Consider the following 26,196-nt stretch of genomic DNA (forward strand, 5'->3'; position numbering starts at 1 on the left):
ACTCCGGGCTCAGGGAGCAGCCCCCTTGTCTGCTGGGCCATGGGGGCAGATGGGGATGGGGGTGGGGAGAGCCAAACGGAGCCTCCTGAGGCCCCCCATTCATCCTGGTCTCCCCTGACCATGGTGCTGGAAGTGGCCCCAAATGACACAAGTCCCCCCCACACACACACCAGTCAGACCTCTGTCCCTCATCCTTCTGCTCACCTCTGCTTCTCACACCTCCTTTGTTTTTCTCTGTATCAATTGAAAGCAACTTTCCGGTGAGAGAGATGGAAAGGGACATTTGTCCTTTGAGCTAGAAGTCCAAACAGGACCAGGGTGGGCGATGCCTGAGGCTCAGAACCTCGGGCGGGGTGAGAGTGGGGTGGCCGTTAGATCATCAAGAAACACCAGGGAGAATGTTCTTTTATTCTCCAGAACCCAGTACAGCTTTACAAAGCTTAAGGAAGGCCCAGGTAGGGCTCCACCTGGGTGATAGGAACAGAAGGGGGGAGGAGGGAGGAGGAGGAAGGAGGAGGAAGGGAGGAAGTGGAAGGAAGATGGAGCCCCCCCACCCCCCCACCCCCACCCCCCCACCCCCCACCCAGGCCACCTGCAGCAACACCTTCTCCACCTGGGAAATGCAGCTCCTTCCAGCACCTGTAGAGGCAGGGCTTCAGCTCCCTCTTGGCCCCCACCTCTGGCCTGGGCAGGCCCCCGGAGGCCACCTAGGCAGGCTCCCGGCTCCGCACGCCCTGTACCTAGCTCCCCTCTGGCCGGGCCTCAATGGCCACGGTGATCCTCACGGAGCCGCAGCTCGACTTCAAGTCCCAGTGCTGGCTGCCATTGAACGTTAGTGCCGGGGGACCTGACCCCGGCCTGGGGGATAGCTGGACATTCAGCCAGCGGCACCGATCCTCGCCATCACAGGCAAGCACCACAGTGCCCTCAGGGTTGCTGTAGGTGCACCGGCTCCCAACCGCCCTCTCCTCCGCATCCAGGTCCCAGGGGCCCCCCAGCTCTCCGTCCTCTGACCCTGGGGCCTGGAAGCCCAGACGGTTGCCGGTGACGGGACACACCAGCTGTTCCTCCTGCAAGGTGGGCAGGAGCTGGCCCTTCAGGTAGGTGGGGCCAGCGCAGTAGGTCTGCATGTTGAAGAGCCGGTCGCTGTACTCACGCAGCCAGCCAAAGAGGTAGGCCAGGTGACAGTCGCACTGCCAGGGGTTGCCGTGCAGGGCCAGGTTGAACAGGTTGTAGTTCGTGTCGAAGATGCCCTCGGGGAGCGTGGTCAGGAGGTTTCGGGAGACGCTGAGCAGCTCCAGCTTGGACAGGTTCTGGAAGAGCGCTGGGTGCAAGGTCGTCAGGTTGTTGCTGCCCAGGTAGAGCCTGACCAGCTCCTGCAGGTTCCTGAAGACGCCGGCGGGGAGATGGGTGAGGGCGTTGTGCGACAGAGTCAGGGAACTGAGGCTGGACAGGTTGGCAAAGGCATCCTCGCTGATGGCCTCCAGCCTGTTGTAGGACAGAGACAGGCCGAGCAGGGCCGGGGTGGGCGCGAAGAGGCCGGCAGGCAGCCCCTGCAGCGCATTCCCCTGCAGGTTCAGGAAGGTCAAGTTGCCCAGAGAGGAGAAGACAGAAAGCGGTAGGTGGCCGATGGCATTGCGCTGCAGCCACAGCTTCTCCAGCTGGAAGAGCCCCGCGAACACTCCTGGTGGCAGCTCCCTGATGGCATTGCCGTCAAGGAAGAGCTCCCGCAGGCAGCCCAGCTGGCTGAACACACTGGGGGGCAGGCCGGAGAGCACGTTGTTGCTCAGCTTCAGGCTCTGCAGGCTCCCCAGGGGCTCGAACAGCTCCTCAGGCAAGCGGGACAGCAGGTTCTGGGCCAGGTTGAGGGCTTTCAGCCCTCTCAAAGGCCGGAAGAGCCTCCCGGGCAGGCTCTGGAACCGGTTACCCTGCAGCTGGAGAGATTCCAGGGCGCGCATCTGCTGGAAGAGGCCCTCGGGCAGAGCCTCCAGCGCGTTGAAGTTGAGGGTGAACTCCCCCAGGGAGGTCAGGTTGGAGAAGGCGTCGGCGCTGAGGTTGGAAAAGGCACTGCCGGTGATCTCTAGGTCCTCCAGCCTGGGCAGCCCCCCAAAGGCGTCGGGCCCGAAGTGCTGGAGCTGCGTGTTGAGGAAAACCACCTTGGTCAGGTTGGGGCTGCCGCTGAAGGCCCGAGCTCCCACCGTGGTGAGCGAGGTCTGTACAAAGATGATGTCTGTGGCATGGGGCGGAATGTCTGGAGGGATGGCGGCCAGCCCTTCATCAGAGCAGAACACCTCCTGGATGAAGCAGTCACAGCCCGCAGGGCAGGGCCGGGAGGGCCTGGCCAGGAGCAGGAGGCCGGCCCAGCACAGCCAGGCTCCGTACAGCATCTCCTGACCCCAGCAGGAAGAGAGAACAGAGGTGACGCCTTGATCAAGGGCGGCCAGCGCCGGGCTGGGCCAGCCAGGAGATGGGGATTAACTCTATCAGGGAGGCCACCCCTTGGGACAGTATGTGTTTTCAGTGGTTGTTTTCATACAGCTTCATGGCAGCCTTGCAAGGTTCCTGGGACCCAGGTTCGGACCTCCTGATGGGCTGTCACGTGGCCTATCCACAGCCACCCGGCAGGTTAGTGGCAAGACAAAGACCCAGGTCTCCTGGACTTCCCATGTGCTTTCAGGTGGAGGGAAAGGGTGGAGGTGAGATTAAAAGTCATGGAAAGAGGGAAAGGAGGAGACCGTGGGTGGTATGGAATTTTTCAGGTAATGTGTAAAATCTGAGCGGGTTGTTAGTGCACAGGGAATTTTTAACCCAAAACTCTTCCTGAGTTCCCAAATCTCAGCACCTTGCAGAGCCTAATGATGGACTAGCTGTGTGCTCCTGTACATCAGCTGGGGCTGAGAACAACCGCAGGGAGAAAATGGGCTCTTTGATTTATTTACTTATTAGAGAGAGCACAAGCAGGTGGAGCAGCAGCAGGCAGAGGGAGAGGGGAAAGCAGGCTCCCCCCTGAGCAGGGAGCCCCATGTGACACTCGATCCTAGGACCCTGAGATCATGACCTGAGCTGAAGGCAGGCACCCAACAGACTGAGCTACCTGAGCGTCCCAATAAACAGGCTCTCATCTTGAATTAGTCACCTGCTCCTTACTACCACTGCGAAATGCTCCTTTCCCACCCCCCACCCCCGCCTTCCCACCACTAAGCCCATGGAACTTTCCAACATCATCTGGACAGGAGGATTCCAGATGCAGAGATTCTACAGACCAGTGGATTTGGGGGTTTGAGGGTTCGTTTTAAATAAGAAAAGAGGATGAAGTTTTTAGTCAGCTAAAAATATCATTTTAAACCAGCATCCAACCCCAGCTCACAGATTGGTGCCTCAGCTTCCAGTTGTGTTGTATGGCTCGTTTTTTTCCTATGTGAACCACGAGCCAACATAGAAAATTGAGAAATCTCACATTAAAATGTCCAGATTTCAGGATGATTTAGGAGCAGGGAGCTCACGTTCCCACATGACAAGACCAGCTGGAGTTGGGCTTAATTGCCCCATGGCTTTGTCCGGGGCGGGGGGGGGGGGGCTGTCCTCCAAGCCACTACAGCTCCCACCCGTCATTTACAGGGTCTGTCGGGGGCCAGGTTCCATGAGTTCAAATACCAGCTCCACCACGTTCTAGCTCATTCTCACTGTGTGACCTTGGGCGTGTTACTCCATCCAGCTGTGCTTCACTTCCCTGGTGTGTAAAATAGGGATAGTGCTGACCAGGTCAGGATAATTGTAAGGACTGAATGAGAACACAGCCAAAGGTTTTAGGTCAGTGTCTGACGTGGAGTGAGAAATTAATAAATCTTGTTAATTATTGTTAAACGTTGTAAGCCACCATCATAACAGAAAGGTGATTCGAACACCAAAGAAGTAGGAAGAACAGAATGTCCTTTAGATAGAATTCATTTGGCTTTACCGGAAAGAGACAGACAGGCAGGAAGGGAGGAAGGAAGGAGAGGCAGAGAGAGGAAGAAAAGAGAGATGGAGGAAAGGAAGAAAGGAAGACAGACAGAAAGGAAAAAACCTTGAAAAACATAATCCTAACTTTTCTCAGTTTACCAGTCCCCAGAAAACACTCACAATCCGCTCCATGTTGGGGTGTCTTGGCCCCAAACCCTCTTTGCTGGCCTTGTCTCTGCTGCCCTCTGCTGGCTGCCTCCTCCCTCCCGCGATTCCACGTCAGGCCAAAGGGCTCTCCATGGGCAAACACGGCGCTTACGAAAACTCCCCGTACCCTCCTCCTATTCAGACACTCAATAGTCCAGTTTTTCCAGGAATATTTCTGCCTAATCAGTAGAGAGGGACCATTTCTCCCATAGAAAGTGCGTGTCTCCCTCGAGCCCCCTCTGTCGCTTGCACCGATGCTGAGTTCACCGCAAGAAGTGGCAGGGGAGGGCTCTCACAGCAGCCGCACCTGCCTGCCACTCAGGACACGTGAGTCTGTAGCTTCTACGTGCAACCGCCGGAGAATAGAGTCTCGGGCTAAAGCTGAGCTCTGTAACTGCTTGCCTGGGGGTCATAGAACCAGGGGGCACCTTAGGTCAGACACTGACCTAAGGACTCAATGTTTGTCCTAAACATGCCATAATGCATAACAATGCATACACTCATCTGAGGTGTATTACAGATAAAGGCAGGGCTCAGGCTGTAGAAAGATGGGATGGCCATGGTCCCAGCCCCGCCTACCAGCCAGGCTGGTGCTGGAGATCCTACACAACACCCCCAAGGATCCTCAAAGAAGCCTTCCCTGGCCCCAGGAATACGGTGCCTGGGCGTATGCTCCTCGACCTAGGCAGTTAGTGTAGTTCCCTGACACGATGACTCCCTGTGGCTGTCCCCAGTGTAGGAAGACGTGTGCTTGGCATCCGGCCCAACGCTGACCTGCGTGGGCTTGGTTCAAACCACAGTGAGTGATCGCCAGCCAGACCATGAGACTGCACGGGATTTGTCCTCCTCTGGAGGGTAAGAGGGAGCAATGTTTGTCCTAAACACGCCATAATGCATAACAATGCATACTGTGCCAGTCCCCTTCCTTGCTAACCCCTTCAGTCCTTGGTTCTCAAAGGCAGTTTCCAGAAAACCTCCATTAGAGTGGACATGAGCGAACATATACAAGGGACCTCACCTGCTGTCTGTCCGCTCATACCTAAGGGTGGGCACTGCTGGGACCTGGTCAGCCTAGGGAAGATAGACCTGAGGAGGCGGCCCACACAAGCCCTTGTTCCTGGGTACCTGAAGCATGATTGAAAACAGGGGCATAGCCTCCAGATGGATATGTGCCTTTGGTTTTGCAAACTTCTCACTGCTGGAGGTGTCAAGGTGGGAAGAGGACCAGAACAGGGCCTCTGAAGTTCAGGAAAGGGCCCCAGTCTATGCTGTTGGAGGAAGCAGGAAATGGAATGTTCCCAAATATTCCCCCCCCCCAACCTAAGACTCATTCTCACATCATTCTAGAATGGCTAAGAGTTTGTGCTCTGGAGTCAGATAGTATGGGTACAAATCCTGTCCCTAGCCCTCATTAGCTATGTGGCCTTGGCTGAATTGCTTAACCTCTCTGTGCTTCCATTTCTTCATCTTCCCAACAGCAAGCTTCAGTACTACCTTCTTCATGGGGCTGTTCTGAAGATCAAATCAGATAAACCGTGTGGAAAGCACAAACCCAGAGCCTGGCCCACAGTGAGCGTTCAGCAGTAGAGCCTTAATGACCCTGATTATTCTGAGCATGGACCAGCCCCAACTTTGTTCTCAAGTTGTCACAGGGGTTAGCCATGGAAAACCTGATGAGATCATCCAACCGCCCCAGTTATGGACCAGCAAGATGTCTCTCTACAGCATTTTTTTCTGGCTCTTTCCTCCCAGCCAAGGGAAGCTTATCATTGTTTTGCCTTTGGTTGAGAGGAGCACAGATTCTGATGGCTATGGCTAGGCTACCCTGGCCATGGGCCCCTTTCCCAACTGCCCTCACGAGCAGATCACTGGGGACTCTGGAGACAGAGAACGTCCCTGCCTGGGCACTGTGGAGGCCAGCACCGGAAGGGACTGTGGGGAGCAGCCAGAAGATTCCAGCATCTCTCTGAGAAACCGCCTCTGCATTTCTGCAGAGATCAGCACATGCCCACAAAAAATGTTCCATGCTCTCAGCAAGCCAGGGGATTCTGGCTCTGGTGGGGGCAGGGGAGTGGTTGACTGGTTGCAAATGCACTTTTTCCCCTTCTCAAATTGCTTTTGGGTTGATATATTTCTGTGTGTGCCCCAAGCCAGTCCGTCATCCACCGCAGAGCCAACCCTCACTCCTACCAGAGGGTGACGGGAGCCCAGAGCCCGGATCCCAAACTGTCAGGGGACTACTGCTCTACTCGGGGATGGCTACATTGCGGTCTGCATCATCAACAGGGCTGGATTCTGTCCCTTGAGCCCCAGCACATCTGGGAGCAGGAAGAAGGGCTTCAGAGGTCCACCCGGAGCTCCTGATGGCCTCATCCAAGTCCCCTGGGAAGTCCAGCTGTCGGGTCTCCTTTCCAGAGTTCCTCCTTCCCCCGGTCCCAGCCAGCTGGCCCTCCCCAACCTGCTACCCACTTTGTCTGAGGTGTCTGGTTTCTGCATTTGTAAGTGGAAAACAATCATGATAGGAACACCACTACCTAAATGACAGCTTTGTTCGAGTTGTGGTAATTAACTGAGATAACCGGCATTGAGTTTGTGATATGGTGATATAGTTAGAAATACATATTTGGTCTTTGCCTTGACTCCTGCTACAGAGCTCCAAAAACCCTGGAAATTTCCTGAGAGATAATAGAGGGGCATTTTTTGTTACACATAATAAGGCCCTCTCGACGCACACGTTCATATTAATGAAGTGACTATCCATGGCTCTTAGTAAGCTTCAGATTATACATGAACTATTTGCAGTAGTTATCTCTGAAAAACAGAATGGTGGGTGATTTTCACTTTTTCCTTTTGTTTTATCAGAAATTCTCTACAGTTTCTAAAAAAAAAACAGGTCACATTTGTAATAAGGTTGAAAGTCATGGGACACCTGGGTGGCTCAGTGGGTTAAGCCTCTGCCTTCGGCTCAGGTCATGATCTCAGGGTCCTGGGATCAAGCCCTGCATCGGGTTCTCTGCTCAGCAAGGAGCCTGCTTCCTCCTCTCTCTCTGCCTGCCTCTCTGCCTGCTTGTGATCTCTATCTGTCACATAAATAAATAAAAGTCTTTTAAAAAAAATGAATGAAAGTCATAAACATTCGGATTACCATGTAAGACACATAGCCCCTGAACGCATACTGTGGGCTTCCTGGACTGCTCCCCTCCCTAGAACCCATATCAAGAAGGCTCCCGGCAGCCCTGGTGGAAGAGAGCCCGCGTAGTGAAATGAGAGAAGCTGTGGGGTGCCTGGGTGGCTCAGTCAGTTAAGCATCTGCCTTTGGCTCAGGTCATGATCCCAAAGTGGCTCAGTCATGAATCGAAGGTCCTGGGCTTGAGCCCTCTGTCGGGTTCCTTGCTCCTTGGGGAGCCTGCTTCTCCCTCTCCCTCTGCCTCTCCCCCCGCTTGTTCACCTGTGTGCGAGCACTCTCTCTCAAATAAATAAATAAAATCTAAAAAAAGAAGAAGAAGAAAAAGAAGCTGTAAACGGAGCACTCCCCTTTCTTCAAACGCTTCTGCCAGGGCACCACCGCTAACTCCTACTGACACAGCCCTTTCTGCTTTAGGATGTCCCCGTGCCTCCTTATTGCAACTACACCCCGGGCCCTCACAAGTCACGCCTTCCCCAGGAAGCCATCCTTGACTAAGGACCCCACAGGTCATTCCCGTCCTCAGTGGAATTCTTGGGTTCTTCTGCTCTAACTTCTGGTCAGTTGCGCCCGTCTGACTGTGACTTCCTGGGGGCTAGGGATGTTTCCTGCAGCTTGTCTTACAGGGCTGTGCACCCAACTCTGAGTGGCCCAGAGCTGAGTGCAGACCAGGTGTGCTGTGTCGAACTGACCCAAGTGTGTCTGCAGCTCTTGGTCCCCCGTATATTGTGTCTTGTGCCCCTTGTGCTTTAGTGGAAGGGGGATGCCCTTGAGCTCTGCCAGGGCTGTGACCTGGGTGCAGATTCTGACACTGCTCCCTACAGGCTGCGTGGGCTTGGACAGGTCCCTTTTTCACTCTAAGCCTCAATTTTCCCATGCAGGTTTGTAACCTCATCCCTTAGGGTTAAAATGAGTCCCCAACTGGACAATACATATGTTTACATTAGATAGTAAATACAACTCATTTAACACAATACCTGCCGAATAGTGAGTAGGTGAATAGTAGTGAATAGTGAATAGTGAATAGGTAGCTACCTACAGATTTCATTCTTGGAGTGACTATATCAGTGAAACCAGAACTCAAAGGGGAGCCACAGGATGGCATAAACAAGGCATAAATGAAGATGAGACCAGGCAAACTTGGACATATGGTCTTCCTACTTAACCCCACTGTTCCCTATGCACTCCCAGAGCACAGAGACCAGACTACTTTATCTCAGGACCCCCCTGCTGCCACCTGCCTCCTGCCCCAGACCAGTACCACCCCAGCTGGGGGTCACGGGGGCTTCTCATCCCACAGCAGAGGACACGCATGGTGTCTCCTGCTTGGAGCCAGGGCCAGGCTCTGACCCTCAGAGGAGTGGCCTGCTTCTCTTCTGCCCCAGAGCTGGGACCCGAGGCCAGGTTCCTCCCCCGTCCCCACAGACCCCAGGAGACCTACCTCGAGGGGCTACGAGGACACACACCAGCAGGTCCGGTTCTTTCTAGGGAGCAGAAGTATGTCTGGTGTGTCTATGATCAGTGTGAACCCAGCGGCCCCAGAGCTGATCAAAGTTCCCAGCAGTGGTCCCTCCCCTCACGTGGACAAGTGTTCCCGGAATGTCACCAGGGTCACAGGACAGGAGAGGAGAATCTGGGGCAAGGCCTCTGAAGATTAACAGAATGACCCTGGACTGTTCCCACAGACAGATCCCCACTGAGGCCAAAATCTAGCAAAGATCACAGGCCTGGCACATTTAGGGCCCCGGGGCATCCACCAGGACTTCCAAGTTTTCCAGTAGGATGCAGGGGTGAGGACCGGAGCCAGGGATCCAAGCTGACACCCCCTCCCAATGAAAGGCCGGGCCAGTGCTGGGAGCCTGACAGACGAACGGCTGGCCACAGACACCTTCCTGGCTCTCAATGCCAGGAGGAAATCTAAGAGGGCTGTGGGCTTGTTCCTTGGTTTGCTGGTTTGTCTCATGAACTAACTTTCTAAACCCTCTCTGAGTTGAAAGGAGAGAAGATGAAAAGAGGTGAATTTGGGCCCAATACAGAAAGACACTCTTTCACCACAGGGCTAGCCAAGGAAGAAAGAAGTTGCTTTGGAAAATAGTGGTTTTCCTGGGGCACCTGGGTGGCTCTGTTGGTTAAATGTCTGCCTTTGCTCAGGTCATGGCCCCAGGGCCCTGCTCAGTGGGGAGCCTGCTTCTCCCTCTCTCTGCTGCTCCCCCTGCTTGTGTTCTCGCTCATGCTCTCTCTCTCTCTCTTAAATAAATAAATAAATAAAATCTTTTTTTTAAATGGTGGTTTTCCTGTCTGGAGATGTCCATCCAGGGGCTGCAGGATGAGGTAAAGAGAGAGAGAGAGAGAGAGAGAGTGTGTGTGTGTGTACACGCATGTATGTACACGCACACATAGCTAAGTGTGTCTTTGTTTTAAGGGGTACAGTGGGAAGGCATGATTTAGATAAGCAGCATCGGTAGTTTTCAACGGCCAGAACGGCCAGAGGCTACCATTCAAAGTAGACTGATGGCTTTAAAACTCGTTGTGTGGTATTAATATCTATCTCACTCTTTTTCTTTTTCGCGACTTAACCAATATTTCTTAGGTATGCAAGTGGCTTTCATCAGCTAAATCCCAACGTTCTGAAGACTGTAGCAAGGAAACATCTTTCCGTGGAGACATAGTACAAATCCACACTCTGGCAGCGGTACGAGGGAGCGAGTCAGAGGGAAGAGGGGCTGGCAACACAATGCGCCCCACTCCGTCCTCCACAGCACGGAGGCCAACAGCCACAGGAGACTGTACTCCAGGAACAGCCGGGGGGGGGGGGGGGGGGGGGGGGGGGGGGGGGGGACTGAGAGAAGGGGGGCACACCTCTGGAGGAGACCCACAGCCAGGCTAGGGGAACAGTCCGTTCTTCCCTGCGCTCTGAATGGCTTCTTGAGGCGCTGACGTTGAGTTCTAGAGAGAGAGCTTGTCTATTTACCAGTGCCACGGTGAACCAGAGAAACTGGGCATTCACTGGGATCTGGGTTCAAACTCTCGTTATTCAACTAACCAGTCCTTACACAAAGTATTTAATCTCTGCAAGTCTTTGCCTGCCCATCTGCGGAATGGGTGTGGTAGCGAGCCAGGCTGGGTGTGTGTGCGTGTGTGTGTGTGTGTGTGCATGCACACGCACACGCGTGAAATCAAACCGGCTAGGAGCAGCCGGCAGAACCCTGGGCGTATGTGCGCATGTGCAGAGGGGAGACTTGCGTTAAGAACTCTAGGGACCTTCTGGGATATAGGATGAGGACTGTAACCCCTTTTCCCATTAGCCAAATCTCAGACCCGTCTGAGGCGACAGGCTCAGTGGTGAGGGAAGGACGACAGGCTCCACCCCCCCCCCAACAGTGTCCGGTCCCATGATACCGTGAGCACATTACTGACCCGTTTGGGCCCAGCTTCCTAGGACAAGCTTACACCTGGCAGACAGGATCTAAGAGCAAAAAGAGCCCAGGAAAATACAACCGGAAGTGCCTATCCTGGGCACAGCAGTGGGACAGAACAGCAGAGCAGATCACCCCTTTCTCACACACTGTGTCGCAGCTGTGCAGTCCCTGGCATCCGGAGACCTGGAAAAGTCCTGCGGACACCTGGACACTTTGGAGGGAGACACCTTCACTCAGAGGGTGTCTTCTTAGGCCCTGTAACCCACTGAGACTGGTGCCAGGCTCTGATAGGAACGTGCAGCGTGCAGGAAGAGTCTCACCCACTTAAGTCTGTACGCATGTGTGCTTGTGCGTATGTGCGTATGTGTGTGTGCACACAGACAGGTTAAATGAGTGCCTTTCTGGGGACATAAAAGAACCCCCAGTCTGGGAGTCTGGAGACCTGCTGCAGCGTGAGCTCAGGCATTAGTTCACTAGGGACTTGAGGAAACTCATTTCCTGCCTTGATCTCAATTTCTTCATCTATAAAATGGGTTGAACCTATTCTTAAGGCTCCTTCCAGCCACAGTGGCCTAGAGATATCATGTACTATTGCATTTAGGTTCCCCACTCACTTTCCAAAGGCTTTTTCTCAGCTCAGAATCTGTTCTCCACGAGGGTCTGCCTGGGTCAGCCTCGCATTCATGAACAGGAGTAGAAGCAACAGGTGTGAGATCCCTTCACTGAGACATCCACGGAGAGCATGTGTCCTGTGTACACCATTTATTGTTGATTCTGTATACCAGATTTGTCATAGGTAGCATCCAGCAGACATGGACCCCTAACCCTGCCCACCAGGGCTCACACTCTATAAAACCCTGGGGGCCTAGAAATCTCTAAATGCGTCACCAAGCACCTGGGACTATTTGCAATGATTCTCTAAGTGAGGCAAACGTGATCTACTTTTGAAGGCAGCATGAAGACAACGGGTTGGTGAAAACGATCTTCCCTTAGGTGAAGGAGAGTACACAGCTGACAGAAGTAGGGGCCTGGAGAAGAGAAGCACCCACCCCCTTCTCTGAACCACAGAGAGGGCTTCCTCCCTGAGCTCCCCACTCACTGCCTCCCCAGCCACCCCAGGGTTCCGTTCTGACTGTGGGATCCATGGGCTGAACTCTGTGAGCAGTTTGTAGCTAAAGGCTTGGACAGAGCAGTGTCTGGTTACCAGCTCTTGTACCTAGTTATCTCTAGCTGTCTGCTCTCCACCAGCTTCCTGAGGGTGGAAACAGATTCCTGAAACTGTTCTTTTTCTTTAGCGGGTGGGTGAGCTGAATGTTCGCCTGTATTGACAAAGCTTTTGATCCACACGGTAGCAAGGGAGGTTCCGATGGCTAAGACTGTAGGAAGCAACAGGAAAGTGATTCCCATCTTCTTTACAGATAAAAGCCCAGGACAGGCCATGAGGTCTTGTACAAAGTGTGAAGAGAAAAAGAAAACCCACAGCCCACTGAAAATGCTGCAGAAGAAAGAGTGAGTTTGGACTCGTTTCCAGGGGTAACAATAGTACCTATGCAGAGAGGTGTTGTCAAGCTTAAAGAGAAGATCCTCGTTCTTTGTTTCAAAGATACCTATACACAGTAGACACTCTTGAAAAACAGTGGTTCTAACTGGCTTTTATTCTCTTTCCTCCAACACTGACCCTTCACTCCAAATGGAGGCTGCTGGGACTGGTAAGGTGACCTAGGGGCCAGTGAGCAAACAGGGAAATTAAAATGGACTCCATCCCTACCGTAACTTGGGGGGACCAAGCAGCTCACTCCAGGCCTGAGAAGTGAGCAAATGCGATGTCTTTTTGGAAAGGGAACTCCATCCAGCTTTTCTGGCAGTTCCCTAAACAGACAACACGGTTCAGAGAACCAAAAGGCCTGCCATGGAAGAGGAGGCTCAAGGGCTCCATCCAATCCACTCAGGCAAGCTCAGAGCATCGAGTAAAGAGTTCACCACTCCCAGCCGGGGGTGCTGGAGACATCTGAGGACAGCTGCCCTCGGGCCAACCTGTGGCCTGGAGAAACATGTTGCTATCTTGGGCCCGGGAGGAAAGGAACTCCAGTGTCATGCCCACGGCCAGGACTACCCAAGGGTTCTGGGTTTAGAATGGCAGGACATACTGGGTAAAAAGGACTCCTTCCTCACCTCTCTGCCATCTCCCCCGATGGCCCCAGGATCAATCAGGCAGGACACCATCAGTGGACATGATGCCCATGTCCCAGGCTCTGGGCTTACTTCCTTTTGGCTCCTGGCAAGTCTTGGTACATGTCCCCCAGTTGCTATAAATGTTCTGAAAACATTTTGGAGACCCAGTTTTACCTTGGAGAGAAGATGTCTTTTGCCTTTGACAGGCCCCATCTTTCCCAGATTCTCTGGGACAGAGAATGAAAACTATACGGTGAACTAGTTCTTACACACATCCCTTCCTGGACCCTTTTTGTCGGGGACCTGTCAGCATCACGCACGGAGGTCTGAGGGCATTTCTTATTTGTCTTGTGGGACAGAGGAAACTAGTAAGAGCCAGTCAGGATTTCCAAATCCTTACAGCACCTCCTGAAGTTCTTTCCTGGACAAACACAGAAACCTGAAATTCTCCATGTCACGGTTTTCACTTCTGAACTGGCAGACTACTTGTCGGGACAAAGACATGAGTTGCCACGAGCACAATTTCTTTACCGGTGTGAGTACATGGCTGGCAGAAAGGGTGGTGAATTTATGTGGCTAGCACTCAAGGAGGGCGATAACTGTACATCAGACAGCTCAAGTCTTAACAAGCAGGCCACAGGCAGCAGGAACTCCACAGAGCCCCCCAGACGCAGGGTGACCTATCTGTGTACCCCGACATTGCCTCCCATATGTGAGCATTCTGAACTTCCATGTCTAGCCGACTGGAACACTGATGGAGAATTTTACCACCCTGGAAAGATCACCAGGTTCCACTACACTTGGCTGTTCAATCGAAGGATCTCATCTCGGAACTATTTCACTTCCCCCAAATGGAAAGTGAAAATTAAAAACAGATAGAGGCAGAACATGCCCAGAAAAGGCCCAGGCAGAGAGGCCTCTGCTAAGCAGCAGACAGTTCACTGGCAGACAAGCGTGTGTGTCTGTGGGGATCTCTGCTGTCTGCCTCTCACCGGGTCGTTCTGGGGGCCGCGGGGTGGGGGAATCTGCTAACAACGTACCCACATCGTCTCCTCCACCCCTGGCAGCTGGGCCTCAGCAAGGGCAGGCTGGCAGGGGCATCAAGGGGCCGTCCTGGCTCATGGGGACCCATCTCCACCAGCCTGTCTTCTCCAGTAAGAGCCTGGGATGGAGGATACTAGTGATGTCCTGTTTCTTGGTCTGGATACTGGTTACACGGGTGTGAACTGTTTGTGAAGAGACATCACGTGATCTACACAGTCACACGCCCACGTTTCTGTACATGTTATACTTCGGTAAGAAGCTAAAAGAGACAAACCTTAGGGATGAACTTAAGGACCCCCTCCCCCCACACACCCCCAGGACCAGGGTGCTTTCTCTATCCAGTACCAGTAAGCTGATTTTCCAGGTTGCTAAAGGTCAGACATTCTACATATCTTATTCCTCAAAGGACCAACATTTTCCAAGCAAAATTTGCGGTTTGGAAATCTCCGTGAGACTGATGTGTTGCCCAGATGCCTGTCTTCCTTTTCCGGGTATCAATCCCATGAGAGACGCTGACAGCGGCTCTCTCTGCAGGCACGGAGGGACCTCTTTCACGGCGTCCTGAAAGCCAGGTGCTTGGCAGCTCTGAGGAACCCAGTTGAGGGGGTGGAAGCCTTCTGTGAGGAGAGAACTCACCCTGCCTTCAGGAGCAGAAAATCAAGGGAGACCTTTCATTTGCCGGGACCGGGGAGAGCCATGCCACGGCCGGGAGCAGAGCGAAGGAAGGGAAATCAACTTACATCCTACTTGAGAGAGAAGCTGTCCCTGTGGAGGACTATTCCCACAAAGTGAGCAGGCGTGGTGATTGAGTCTACTGAGGCCAGCAGGACCGGGGACGCAAGGAAGCTTGTTGTCGGAGGAGAGCTGGTGAGGCTGTGGAGAAGGGCTTTCTCAAATGAAGCCCAGCGATGAGAATGAGAAACCCCACGGGGTTTTGCCATGGCGGATGGGATCTCCCTGGTGGCAGGAAGTCCCACAAGATCTGGTTCTCCTCTAGTTCTCTAGAGGAGAACCAGGCAGGTCAGGAAAAGGTGATGCACACCTTTCTCTCGGGGACCAGCGAGAGGGAGCGGGGGGTCGCTCTGTGGACCCAGGGTTGGGGCGCAGCGATGAAACTCCCAGATCCTCCAGCAGCTGCACTGTTCCCCAGCCCTGCCCCGCCTCTTTAGCACTCATTGGGTGCCTTCATCTGCATTAGGACTGTGTGGTCCCTCTTCTTGCAACAGCAACAGCAGATGCAGGCAACCAGAGAACAGACCAGGGCAATGATGCCGATGACAATGGCAGCGATGGCCAGCCCACTCTGGGCCTGGGTCATGCCCCATGTGCCACGGTCTTCGGTGACCTCGATGGTGGTCAGATCGGTGTAGTCCTCCATGGGGCTGGTGAAGTCAGTGGTGGAGATGGAGGTGGTATCAGGGTAGCTGGGTGTGTCTGGGTACTGTGGTGACTCCGGGTAACTGGGCACCTCAGGGATCACTGGGACCTGGACACTGGGGACAACCGCATTGACGTTGATAATGATGAGGGACTGACCTCGGACGCTGGGTGGGCTGAAACACACCGGAAGAGTATCCGTCCCCAGCCTGGGCTTGTTGAGCAGGAGCCAATTGTGGAGCGGAAGGATGTCTGAGTCACACCTCCAGGGGTTGTCATAGAGCCGCAGCTCACACAGGTTCCCCAGGTGATCAAAGATGCCCATGGGCAGGTTCTCCAGCTGGTTGTTCTGCAGCTGGATGGTCATGAGGCCATTGACGTGGGCAAAGATATTCCCAGGGAGCTGTCTGAGGCGGTTGTTCTGCAAGGAGATGTTCTGCAGGTTGACCAGCATGCGGAAGACGCTCCCGTCCAGCTCTTGCAGTGCGTTGGTGTGGAGGGACAGCTCCCGAAGCTCCGCCAGCCCGTTGAAGGCATCTGGGGAGATGTAGTTGATCTGGTTACGGCTGAGGATCAGCACCTGCAGCTGGCGGAGGTTGCTGAAGACGTTGTCCGGGACAGAAGTGATGTGGTTGTCGTAGAGCCAAAGCTCACGCAGGTTGTGCATCGGCCCAAAGATCCCCGGAGAGAGCTCCTTCAGGGAATTCCCAAAAAGGGTGAGACGGTTGAGCTGGGGCAGCTGCATGAAGATGCCAGGAGGCAACTGGGAGATGTGGTTGTTGGACAGATAGAGCTTCTGGAGGTTACGGTTGTTGTGGAAGAGGCCAGGGGAGAGCATACCAATCTGGTTCTGCTGGAGGGCCAGCTCCTGGAGGTTTCCACACCCATCGAATGTGCCCATGGGGATTTCAGAGAGCCTGTTCTCATACAACCGGAGGACCTGGAGATTGCCCAGGCGCTGGAAAATCCTGGGCGAGAGGTGGGTGAGGCTATTCTTGCCTAGATTGAGCTTTGTGAGGCCCACCAGGTGGTCAAAGACGCCATCGGGGATATATTCCAGGTGATTGCCATGCAGCTGTAGCTCTTTGAGGTTGCTGAACTGGGAGAAGTGTGCCGGCTGGATCTGCACCAGTTGGTTGCTGGACAGAAGGAGTGACTCAAGGTTGTTCAGGCCGTGGAAGAGGCCAATAGGCAGAACCTGAAGCTTGTTGTTGGCAAGGCTGAGGTAACGCAGGGAGCCTAGGTTACGGAAGGCACCAGGCATGATGTGAGACAGCTCATTCTTCTCGATCCTCAGCGCGATGAGGGCTGAGATGTTGAGGAACGGGGATTCACTGAGTTCGGTGATGTGTGTGTTGAGGATCTGCAGGCTCATGGCATTCCAGGGCAAGGGGGTGGGCACCGCCACGATGCGTGCCCCCGAGCACTCCACTTGGGAGGCCCTGGAGCAGGTGCACTCACTGGGACAGCCATAGTAGGCCAGCCCTGCACTCCAGGCTTGGCAGCCCACCAGCAGAAGAAGGTAATGTTTCAGCGGCATGGCCTCTACAAGGGGAGAGAGCTCATGTTAGTCAGGGCCATCTCACCGACACTGCCGTTATATTTAAGCCAACATCTTTGGTGCAAAACACTGGATTGCCTTCGAACGCCATCATCACAGACTCCAACTTACGCTACTATGGTCTGGTCAGTCAGTCTCCTCCACCTTCTCCCCATGCCTTTGCCCAAGCAATTCCCCCCACCCACGGTACTCTTTGTCCTCATCTGAATCTTTCCCATACTTCCAAGTCCACCTCAAATGCAGTCATCTCTAGGAAGCTTCCCCAGATACCGTGAGTCAGCATTAGTTACCCTCCCATGCAGGGGTCTTCCCCGTGTCCACTAGGGCCATGCCGTAGTTGGCACCGTATGGCATTTGCTGTGTTCCCGTCTGTGTCCTTCTCTAGTCGATAAGCTTTTCAAGGGCAGGGATGTTCATCTTTCATCCCTATAAGTCCCTTAAGGCGGGAACAGTATCTTGTCTGGATACAAAACCCCTGGATCACTCATCTGTGTATCCCCCAGAGCACCTGAACTTGTTGGTTGGACACGATCTCCTCAGGAGGAACAGATAGGAGATGAGACCAAATAAATAGGGCCTGAACTTGGGAGAAGATGCTAAGACCACACACTTGGAGGTCTGCTGGGCAAGCAGCAGCAGCCAGCTAAGGTGGGACGCACTGCTGATCTGGTGGAAAAGGCTACAGGGCAAGCTCAGCTCTTCCCCTGCCTGGTGCCCCAGCCCCACCCCCACCCCCACCCAGCACCACCTGCCCAGCCCCATCACCAAGACCGACCACCTGGCCCTTTGTGAATCTGTTCACAGGTGTTTAATGGAGACTTAATTCAAACCACCTTCCCAATGAAAGAAAATGATCTGGGCCACTTCCCATCTCACTGGAAGAGGCCAATGCCTGGAGCCAGCCTTCTGAGTACTAGTTCCAGTTTCCACAAGGAAACAGTAAGTGAGAAAGTCCCAGAAAACCTAAGATGCACTTTGACCTCAAAGGGGATAGGGCCAGATCCTCCCACAGGCGTGGTGTTGATCTGGGGGTGGAGCCCAGTTCATGAAAGGTTGAATGTTTGAGGTCAGGGGTGACGAGAATTACCTATCTACATAATTAGAGATCACGTATACAATGTGGTGGGGATAGGAGGTCTGGATGGAGCTCTACCTGCATGAATAGTTAAGAACCACTAACCAGCTGTTGGACCTTGAAGGAAACTTAGAGCCCTCAAGCTCAGCTTCCTCATGTGTTAAGTTGAGAGGATAACCTCCGCCCCCTTTTGAGGCCACTGAGAGGAACAAATAGTCAAAAGGATGTGAGGGTGTCTCACACAGTGCTGTGCAAATGCGTGCGACTGTCCGGGCTCATCCACAACATGGACTCTGCCAGGCAGGAAGGCCTCAAAGTGGTTTTGATCTTGGCATTCTTACTCCAGGGACTAAGGATTTCTGTGTCTGTGTAGAGCAGCCTCTGTAACTTCCATCTGAGGTTCAAAGGAGTCTCTAACTTCCAAAGGGTTAAAAGCTGCTGATCATATTTTATGGGGATGAAGGAAGCAGGGAAACTGAGGCTCAGACCTTAAGGCCTGGAGCTCCAGATTCTTGGGTGAGCACTTTGATGCTCTTTTAACACAATGCATCTCCTTTTAATGAGCAAAAATCCTGAGTCAGAAAAAAAATTTCAAATGATGATGTGTAGGACATAAACTGGCTGGGTGGAGAAGGTATTTCTCAGGCTCTCTTCCTGAACTCATGGGGTCCTAGTCTGGGCCCACGACTCAGAATAATCCAGACTTCCCCACCTGGCCTTGAGTCAAAGCACCTTTATCCCGCCCTGTGCTGACAAGCCTGCTCTGAGGACAGAACCCAAGTTCACCCACCCAGACCTTGATTTTTTTTTTTTAATTTATTCACAGCCATCCAAACCCTGACCTGTTGTAATCTTGCATTAAAAGCTTGATGGAGGAGAGAAAGAATAATAATTTGGCCAATAGAGTCTAGATGCTGAGACATGGGGCCAGATGAAGTTATGGACACATCTAGAAGGACGAACCTACCTAGACAAAAGTCAAGTCCAGAACCTGAGAGTGGAAAATGAATAACCTAAACAGGGGGCACAGAAAAAGTGATTCAACATCCACCCCAGGAGAAAGATTTAAGGTTTTTTATTGATAGTAACAGAGAAAGGAGACTATCCAGAAAAACAAATGTGATCTTAGCCCTCTTCCTCTGCCCTGCCCTGGTCAGGCCACACCTGTCCTGCCATGCCCAGTCCCACCCTGAACTTCAAGAAGACTAATAACAAAACTGTCTCTTGAAGGCCTGCTAGAGAAGGGCAAGGGGAGGGTCAGGAGTCCCAGAAACCAGAATATCTGAGCATCTGTTGAAGGAACTATGCATGGATACCTAGAAGAAGAGCATCTGTGAAGGAAGCTACTGGCACGTTCCAAGGATACAAGAAGGACTGCCCTGGGACTCACTATGGCTTCCGAGGTCAAAAGTGGTGTGTAGAAGCTCTGAGGCAGCCGATTTCATTTCACCCTCAAAGAGAGCTTGTCTGAATCAGAATGGACAACCCATGGAGGTGGTAAGCTCCCCATCACTGGAAGTGTTCAAGCAGAGACTAAGCAACTGTCTGGAAAGGAAGCTGGACAGAAGATCCCTATACCTGCTGGGTACAGAACTGGAAGACAGCTGATGGCCTGTCTATCCCCAGGACTTCAGGATTCTAAGGCTGAGTCCCAGAGCCAGGATATGAGATCCATCTACCAAGATGGATCGTGCCTATGGTCCCAGGGGCCTGGATGGGCAGGTAGGGGTGTTTGGCCGCCCCCCGGTACACGTGTGTGCGAGACTTACCTCTGGACTGATTTCCAAAAGGTGGAGCTCTGGGGCACCTGATGATGTGCTAGCTGGTACTTAGCTATCTTTAATGCTTACTCCTATCCCCAGCATGCTTCAGAATGGTGTCGTAGCCCAACAGTCAGAGACTAAACTAAGGGTCCATAATGCGGCAAACCCAAGGCAGTCTTTGTCCAATGTCCCCATCTGTCAGGGAGGGTGTGGGAGGAGGTGCCCTTGGAGGACCCATTCCAGATCTTCTCTGCACCTGCATTCCCCAGCTGGGGTGGGGGCATCAAGCCAGCGCCAAGAAGGGCTCAGGGCCAGGGCAGGGTGCCTCCTGGCTCGGGAAGAAGAGAGAAAAGAGAATCCCCTTATGGGAACAGAGCCACTGTTGTTTAAAATGAGCCACACTCAGCTTGACAAATATTGCAAGAATTTGCAGACTTTCCTTTTTATAAACCCTCATGTCTGCACAGTGAGTCTACCCTGGACCCACATGTGGCAGTTTCCTGTTTTCCAGCACTTGTCACCGCCACAAGGCACTGACTACTCCAAAGGCCCTCCGAAGAGCCCACCTCAAACCGAGCTGCAGAGCCCTCTCGGGAAGGAGGGGCCATAGAAGCAGGGCTGGCCAGCCAGCTGGGCCCTGGGATGTGGAGCAAGCAGGGCAAACGTACTGAGCAGCCCGTGGCCCTCAGCAGCCCGGCACGCAGCAGCCTAATAGCCCACGCTGCCCAGGGCCGCTTGGCAGCTGTGACAGATGCCAGTTAAAGACCTACAAAGCTACCCTAATTATACCCTCCTCTCCTGGGCAGCCAAACGCGTTCCCCATCACTGCAACAACCCAGTCCAGCCCCCGTCCTAGGAGGAGGGCCAGCCTGGGATCTGTCGATCGCCCAGGAATTCCGTGAACCAAGTGGACAGACAGACAGCTCACCTGGACACTCCGACGCGGTCCCTCCCTCAGGAATAGAAGCGCCTGGCCCAGGGCTTGGGCTGTGAGTCTCTTCAGCGAGAACTACCTGTGACTCATGACTGAACACATAATTAGCCTGGAAGCCCTGGGCTTTGTTGGTTGGTGGGCTGGCACTTTTTGCTTTATTACCATCCTTCACATCCCCGAAACATGACGTCCCCTGAGAGGAGATGCCTTCTTATGTCAATGCCACAGAGCAAAGCTTCTGGAAAGAGCCCGGCAGACAAACATGCTACTCTGGTCTTGATGCTAAATTGGAGTATGAGTTTGGGTAAATTCTCCAGGCCTCAGTTTCCCTCCTGCAAAGACTTCCAAGGGCCCTCAATAGCACTGATATCTTCTGACCAGAAATCTTGAAAGGAAATACTGACTGAAACCCCACCATTCTCTTCATCCTCCCCCATACAGGTCACCCCGAAGGGCCCAACACCTCCTGGCCTGGCCCCACCTTCACATGGAGCCCAGAAGAACTCACACCCAGCTACCTGGCAGGGAAGCACTCCCCACCCTCCCCACCCCCCGGTGATCAGTGCATCTTCAAATAGCCAGGAGCCATTTCATGGGATTAGGGAGCGTCTGGTCCTGCCTTGTCCAGTGCACCTGGGGAAACTGAGGCCCAGAGACAAGAACTCCCTCCCTGGCCTATACCCCCTCCCCAGAGAGGTCTCCTTAACCCTGATGTCATAGGCAGTGACAGGCTGCCCCATCCAGCCAAGGGAGGCATCAGGCTTGTGTTGCTGAGGGCTTCCATCCCATGGCCTCACGTCCGCACCTCCGCAGCCCCCTCCAGCCAGTATCCGCTTCCATCAGGCTGCTCATCAGGCTCAATCCAGCAGGTCCAAAATCACCGACTGAGAGGCTCAATGTATAAAGACGCTCCCATCTCGTTAAACAGGGGGTACCCACCCTACACCCCAAATTAGTACATAAAAATCATCTGGAAGATCCTGGGATGCTTGCTTCATAGACCTGAGCTCACAGCACTGCAGCCATGAGGATTAAAGGAGTACTCCCTAAAACACCCTTAGAGTCCTCCTTGGTGCTACTCTTGGTGCTCTACTAAATGTCAGTGACAATTCCTGTTCATTCTGCTGTGGAGTAAAACCAGGATCTCCACGGCTCCACCCACAGGGGTCCTGATTCCTAGGTCTGGCTGGGCCCAGGAGTCTGCACTGTTTAACAAATTCCCCAGGTGACTCTGATGTACGTGCCTACCTTCGACACTCAGAAGCACCCCTTGGGGTGTAGCCCAGCCTCAAGACATGCTCCTGACCTGCATCATTTACTGGCAAGAACAGAGAGACTGAGCTCAGGACCAGGGAGGCTGAACGTTGGGCCACGACCTGGCCTAGAGACCTCTGCTCATATTTCCTTCCGCAGCCCTTTCTGCAGCTGTGTCAGAAACCTGGTATTGGTGCTAAACTGAAGCCAGCCATAGAGGCTACTTCCAGAAGCAGTGCTTAGAGCCCAGGGCATCAGGGCGCAAGGGCTTTTTGAGACTATCCAGTCAAACCAACTGGTTATTTTGTAGATGGGAAAACTAAGGGGCCCAAAGTGGGGAGGGGACTAATCCAAAGTCATACAGTCAGTTGAAGATTTCCAACACCCAGAGCAAGACTCTACCAAAGTGTAGAGCTTGGTGAACCCCTGAATCTTATCACGAGGCTTCAGGACCTTATCAGCCACGTGTGTGACGGTGCCTGGAAGAGGGGAAGAGGTGGCTTTACTCCTCTGTCCTAAAATAGCGTCAGGCTCATATACAAGCCACCCTCCAGCTGCCCAGCATTATTAACCAAGGCCAAGCGCCCCTCCCAACTCCCAGGCTGCACAGTTTGGGGGAATGTTCTTCCTTAAAGTTGCTCTTATGCCCATGTTAGCTCAGTTTCACCTGGAGTAGCCTGGAAGAGCAGATGGAGGGAAGGAGCAGAGGGGTTGCCAGGAGGGGTTAATCCCATAATTTCAACACACAGCCTCTTCAGGGATTTACCCGAATTAAGAACATTGCATCCAAAACACAAGGCATCCTGGAGCCCCAGGGGAAGACCGGCCACACCCTCACTCCCCACTTGGCTCAGCTGTGACCCCATCTCTCCTAGACCTTCAAAGCCGAAACATTGTTCGTTTGTTTAAAAAAGAAAATGAGTAAGAAAAAGTAATTCCTTTCCAGCCCCAGGGTTTGGGGAGGTAGGGCTTCCGGCAGAGACCAGAGCAGGGCTGTAATTAGCCTGGCAAAGCGGCAGGGGGTACAAACTTGCCAGCAGAGCAGGGAGAATCTCCCACTCGGGGCTGAAGCTACAGCCCCCTCCTCAGGCTGACACCTTGTGGACCCCAAATAGAGGTGGGTGAACCCCCACAAGGCATCTTGGAGATGCTTTCTAAATCCTGTGTCCCCAAAGCCCGAGAGGCCATGAAACCAGAAGATATAACTGTTGCTTCGTGGTCGGGATTCTGGGAAGCAATTTGCCATGTGTAATCACAGCCTCAGGAGTACTTGCTGGCAGGACCGAGCTGGGACTGAGCTGGGACCAAGCTGGGACCGAGCTTCTCCCCTGCCTCTGTTTATTTCTCCCCATCTGGATCTACTCGCACCCACAGCCCCCCACCCCCTCCAGTTACTGAGCAAGCCCCCATGGAGCATCCACCAGCCCTGGGGGAGCCTGGGGTGCCCTGACTTTCTGCGGGGCGTGTTCAGAATGCTCCCTCGCCCCAACCTCACTCACATACTGGTGTCCTCATGGCCAAGCCCGCCTGCTGACTCAAGACCACAGGCAAATGGGACTGTCTGGCCTCGAATGCACCCCAGATGTCCTATCGATACAGAATGAGAGACGTGCCAGCACTTAGAGAAGTTCTAGATTCTGGGGGCAGTGGTACCAACACAGATGGGAGCTGCGGGAGATGAAGACAGGATTCCAGATAATCCCAGGGAAGCTGGAGCCTGACGGGCAGACATCCAGCACCTTCAGCCTGAGGGACACCTTCTCCAAGAACATTGCAGACTGCCCTGAGGGAACACATTTGGCCTTGGCTCGCTCACACTCTGGCACAGGTGGGAAAGCTCTAGGAAAGTTCCGGTTTTCCTTAGCTGGTTCCTTGGCCTTGTTCTGCCTCAGTATTTGGGCAGAGACACCAGTAAAGCTACACCAGCATCACAATTTTAAATGCACACCACCCTCATCACAATTCCTTTATGGGCCTGAACCCCTGCTCAGGACTGGCAGCCATGGCCACACCTGGACATATCCAGCTGGCCAGACAGCAAAGCCACCCAAATGGAGTGGCCTAAACCACACACAGGCTCAGAACCTGAAACAACTCTGAGTCCGCCGCTGAGATCCAGACTAGAAATCTGAACCAGGCACGCCACATCGGCTGAGCTCACTCCTGCAGCAACTCTTAAGTCCCCAAAAAGAGGACAGACGTGTCTTCCGGGAGCCCCTCCATGGGTCCCAGACAGACCCACACGCAGGTCGGGCCACCACGGGCCACCGCAGTGTGTGCTGGGGAAAAGCAGTGTTCAAAAAACCCAAATCTTTGAACAAGAGAAACTCTTCCCCCAGTGGAGCTAGTTCCACAAAGAGGTAAACTGGAGGGGTCACTAGTGTTCTAAAATTAGCAACTTTCAATACATCGTGCTCCCTGCAGAACATCTGGTCAGCACGCCCAGATTGACCTCATGGGACGGTTGAGGGTCAGTGGGGCAGGAGGCCGGTCGGGGAGCCGCCGCTTAGGGGGGCTGATGGCCCCAAGCTGGCTGGGCATGGGAGGCCTGGCCCAGCACCCCTCCAGCTTGGCTCCACTTGGCCCCTTCATGAGAGCCCCCCGGGGGAGGCACCCCCCAGCCCCTGCCAGCCTTGCCCCGGGAGAGGCAGAGGCAGCGGGGTCCGTGGACGGCGGGGTGCAGGGATGAGTCGGCGCTGGTGGGTCGGTGGGAGGGAGGGAGGAGGCGGAGGCCGGCCTGCCCACTTACCAGCAGCGCGGCGCCCGCCCGCTGTGGACCAGAGGGAGCGCGAGAGCAAGACGCGGCTGGCTGACGGCTGCAGCAGGAGTGCGGCGGGCCAGCCCCCGCCGTATTTAACCGGTCGGGGCGTGAGTCAGCGCCGGCGGGGGCCGTGCCAGAGGGAGGGGCGGGCGGCCAGGCCGGCCGGGGGACACAGTCTGCCCTGCCCGCTCGCGTGCCCCACTGCCCTTCCGTCACGGTTTTTTTTACGGGACACATTTTACTCTTTTTCCCTTTCCTCCAGGGCTGTCCATCTCGGCTCCAGAAAAACATGAACTCTTTCTTATCTTTCAAACTTTTTATTAAGATGTAATTGCCGGAAGATTGGCACGAATGATAGAGGGAACACTCTTACTTGCCTAACCCAATTTACATATTGTTCACATTTTGGCAAAAGCAGTTATTTTAAGTTCCAAAGAAAGATAGTTACTCCCCTCATCCCCAACAAGTTCCGCCTAAAAACAATGTTTCAATTCCCACGGACATGGTCTTCTGTTCCCTCACTACCCCCTCCCACAGGTGGGTGCGGTTGGGGGGCAGATTTAAGAATGAGAAGCTCCCAGAGACTTTCACCCCACTGCTACTCCTTACTGCCCTAGTGGGGGACAGGAAACTGGTTCTGTTCTTGGTATCACTAAGGGAGCCTGGGGAAGAAGAGGAAGAGTCCTCCTTGGTGAGGGGAGGAGGCTGCCAAACCCGGGCTTCTCTTCCAAATTGTAGCCTCAGTAAGGCAAGAGCTGCACTGGGCTTGAGCCACCTGCCTGAGCCACCCGGCTCAGTTTACCCTCTCAGCCAAGTGGGGAGAGTGATATTTACAGACCATGCCTCATGGAATGCCAGGAGCCTTAATTAATGTTTGCACTGTGCTTTGAGATCTGCGATGAAAGGCAGACATAAAAGTGCATAGTGTTATTACTGAAATAGTCACTTGGGTGGCTTGCCGTGGTCAAGCCCAGGACCTGAATCACGGCACATTCCTCTTCATTGGAGGCACCATGATTCAGAGCCAGCAACAGAATGCACCCAGTCCATTAAGTGACATGAGCCCAGGAGGGGTAAGGACTGCTTGGAGGGGTCTCCACATAGCGCCCAGCCCCAGCTCTCCAACGAGCCTCCCTTCCAAATAATATGCCAGATTAAGAACCCCCTGCCTCTTTCCACCCTGGCACTTCCGTATCTGCACAGTGGAGTTGTTAACTGCTTTTCCACAGAACCTGCTGGAATAAGAATACAATGCACCCCCCCCTCCCCTTACCTTCTTTCCTTCCTTCCTGATTCTAACATTCAGCCACTCCACACCGGGAGCTGTGGACAACAGGCATGAATCATACCTTTTTTGCCCATGAGGAACTGACACGCAGGGTGGAGAGAGGAAGGATGGATATTTATGAAGCACCTGCTATGAATCAGAGCCCACAGTCTCCTTGTCACAACTCTACAGTGTCCTATCTACACCAAGTTTCTCAACCTCGCCGCTACTGATAC

At 53.7% G+C, this 26,196-nt stretch overlaps 2 protein-coding genes across 2 annotated transcripts; both read right to left on the minus strand.

Annotated features, from left to right (window-relative positions):
• Positions 1-584: 584 nt before the first annotated feature.
• CPN2 (carboxypeptidase N subunit 2) lies at positions 585-8,881 on the minus strand. The gene is made up of 2 exons (XM_004745289.3): positions 8,775-8,881; positions 585-2,390 (listed from the first exon to the last, which is right to left on the minus strand). Exon 2 carries the CDS (start codon positions 2,385-2,387, stop codon positions 741-743), a length of 1,647 nt encoding a protein of 548 aa, XP_004745346.1. The 5' UTR covers positions 2,388-2,390; positions 8,775-8,881; the 3' UTR covers positions 585-740.
• A 2,625-nt stretch (positions 8,882-11,506) lies between these two features.
• LRRC15 (leucine rich repeat containing 15) lies at positions 11,507-24,741 on the minus strand. The gene is made up of 2 exons (XM_004745291.2): positions 24,682-24,741; positions 11,507-16,890 (listed from the first exon to the last, which is right to left on the minus strand). Exon 2 carries the CDS (start codon positions 16,883-16,885, stop codon positions 15,134-15,136), a length of 1,752 nt encoding a protein of 583 aa, XP_004745348.1. The 5' UTR covers positions 16,886-16,890; positions 24,682-24,741; the 3' UTR covers positions 11,507-15,133.
• Between the last annotated feature and the right edge of the window lie 1,455 nt (positions 24,742-26,196).

This window comes from Mustela putorius, unplaced genomic scaffold (genome assembly GCF_011764305.1).
Source record: "Mustela putorius furo isolate JIRA1106 unplaced genomic scaffold, ASM1176430v1.1 tig00003834_pilon_pilon_pilon, whole genome shotgun sequence".
Lineage (NCBI taxonomy): Eukaryota > Metazoa > Chordata > Mammalia > Carnivora > Mustelidae > Mustela > Mustela putorius.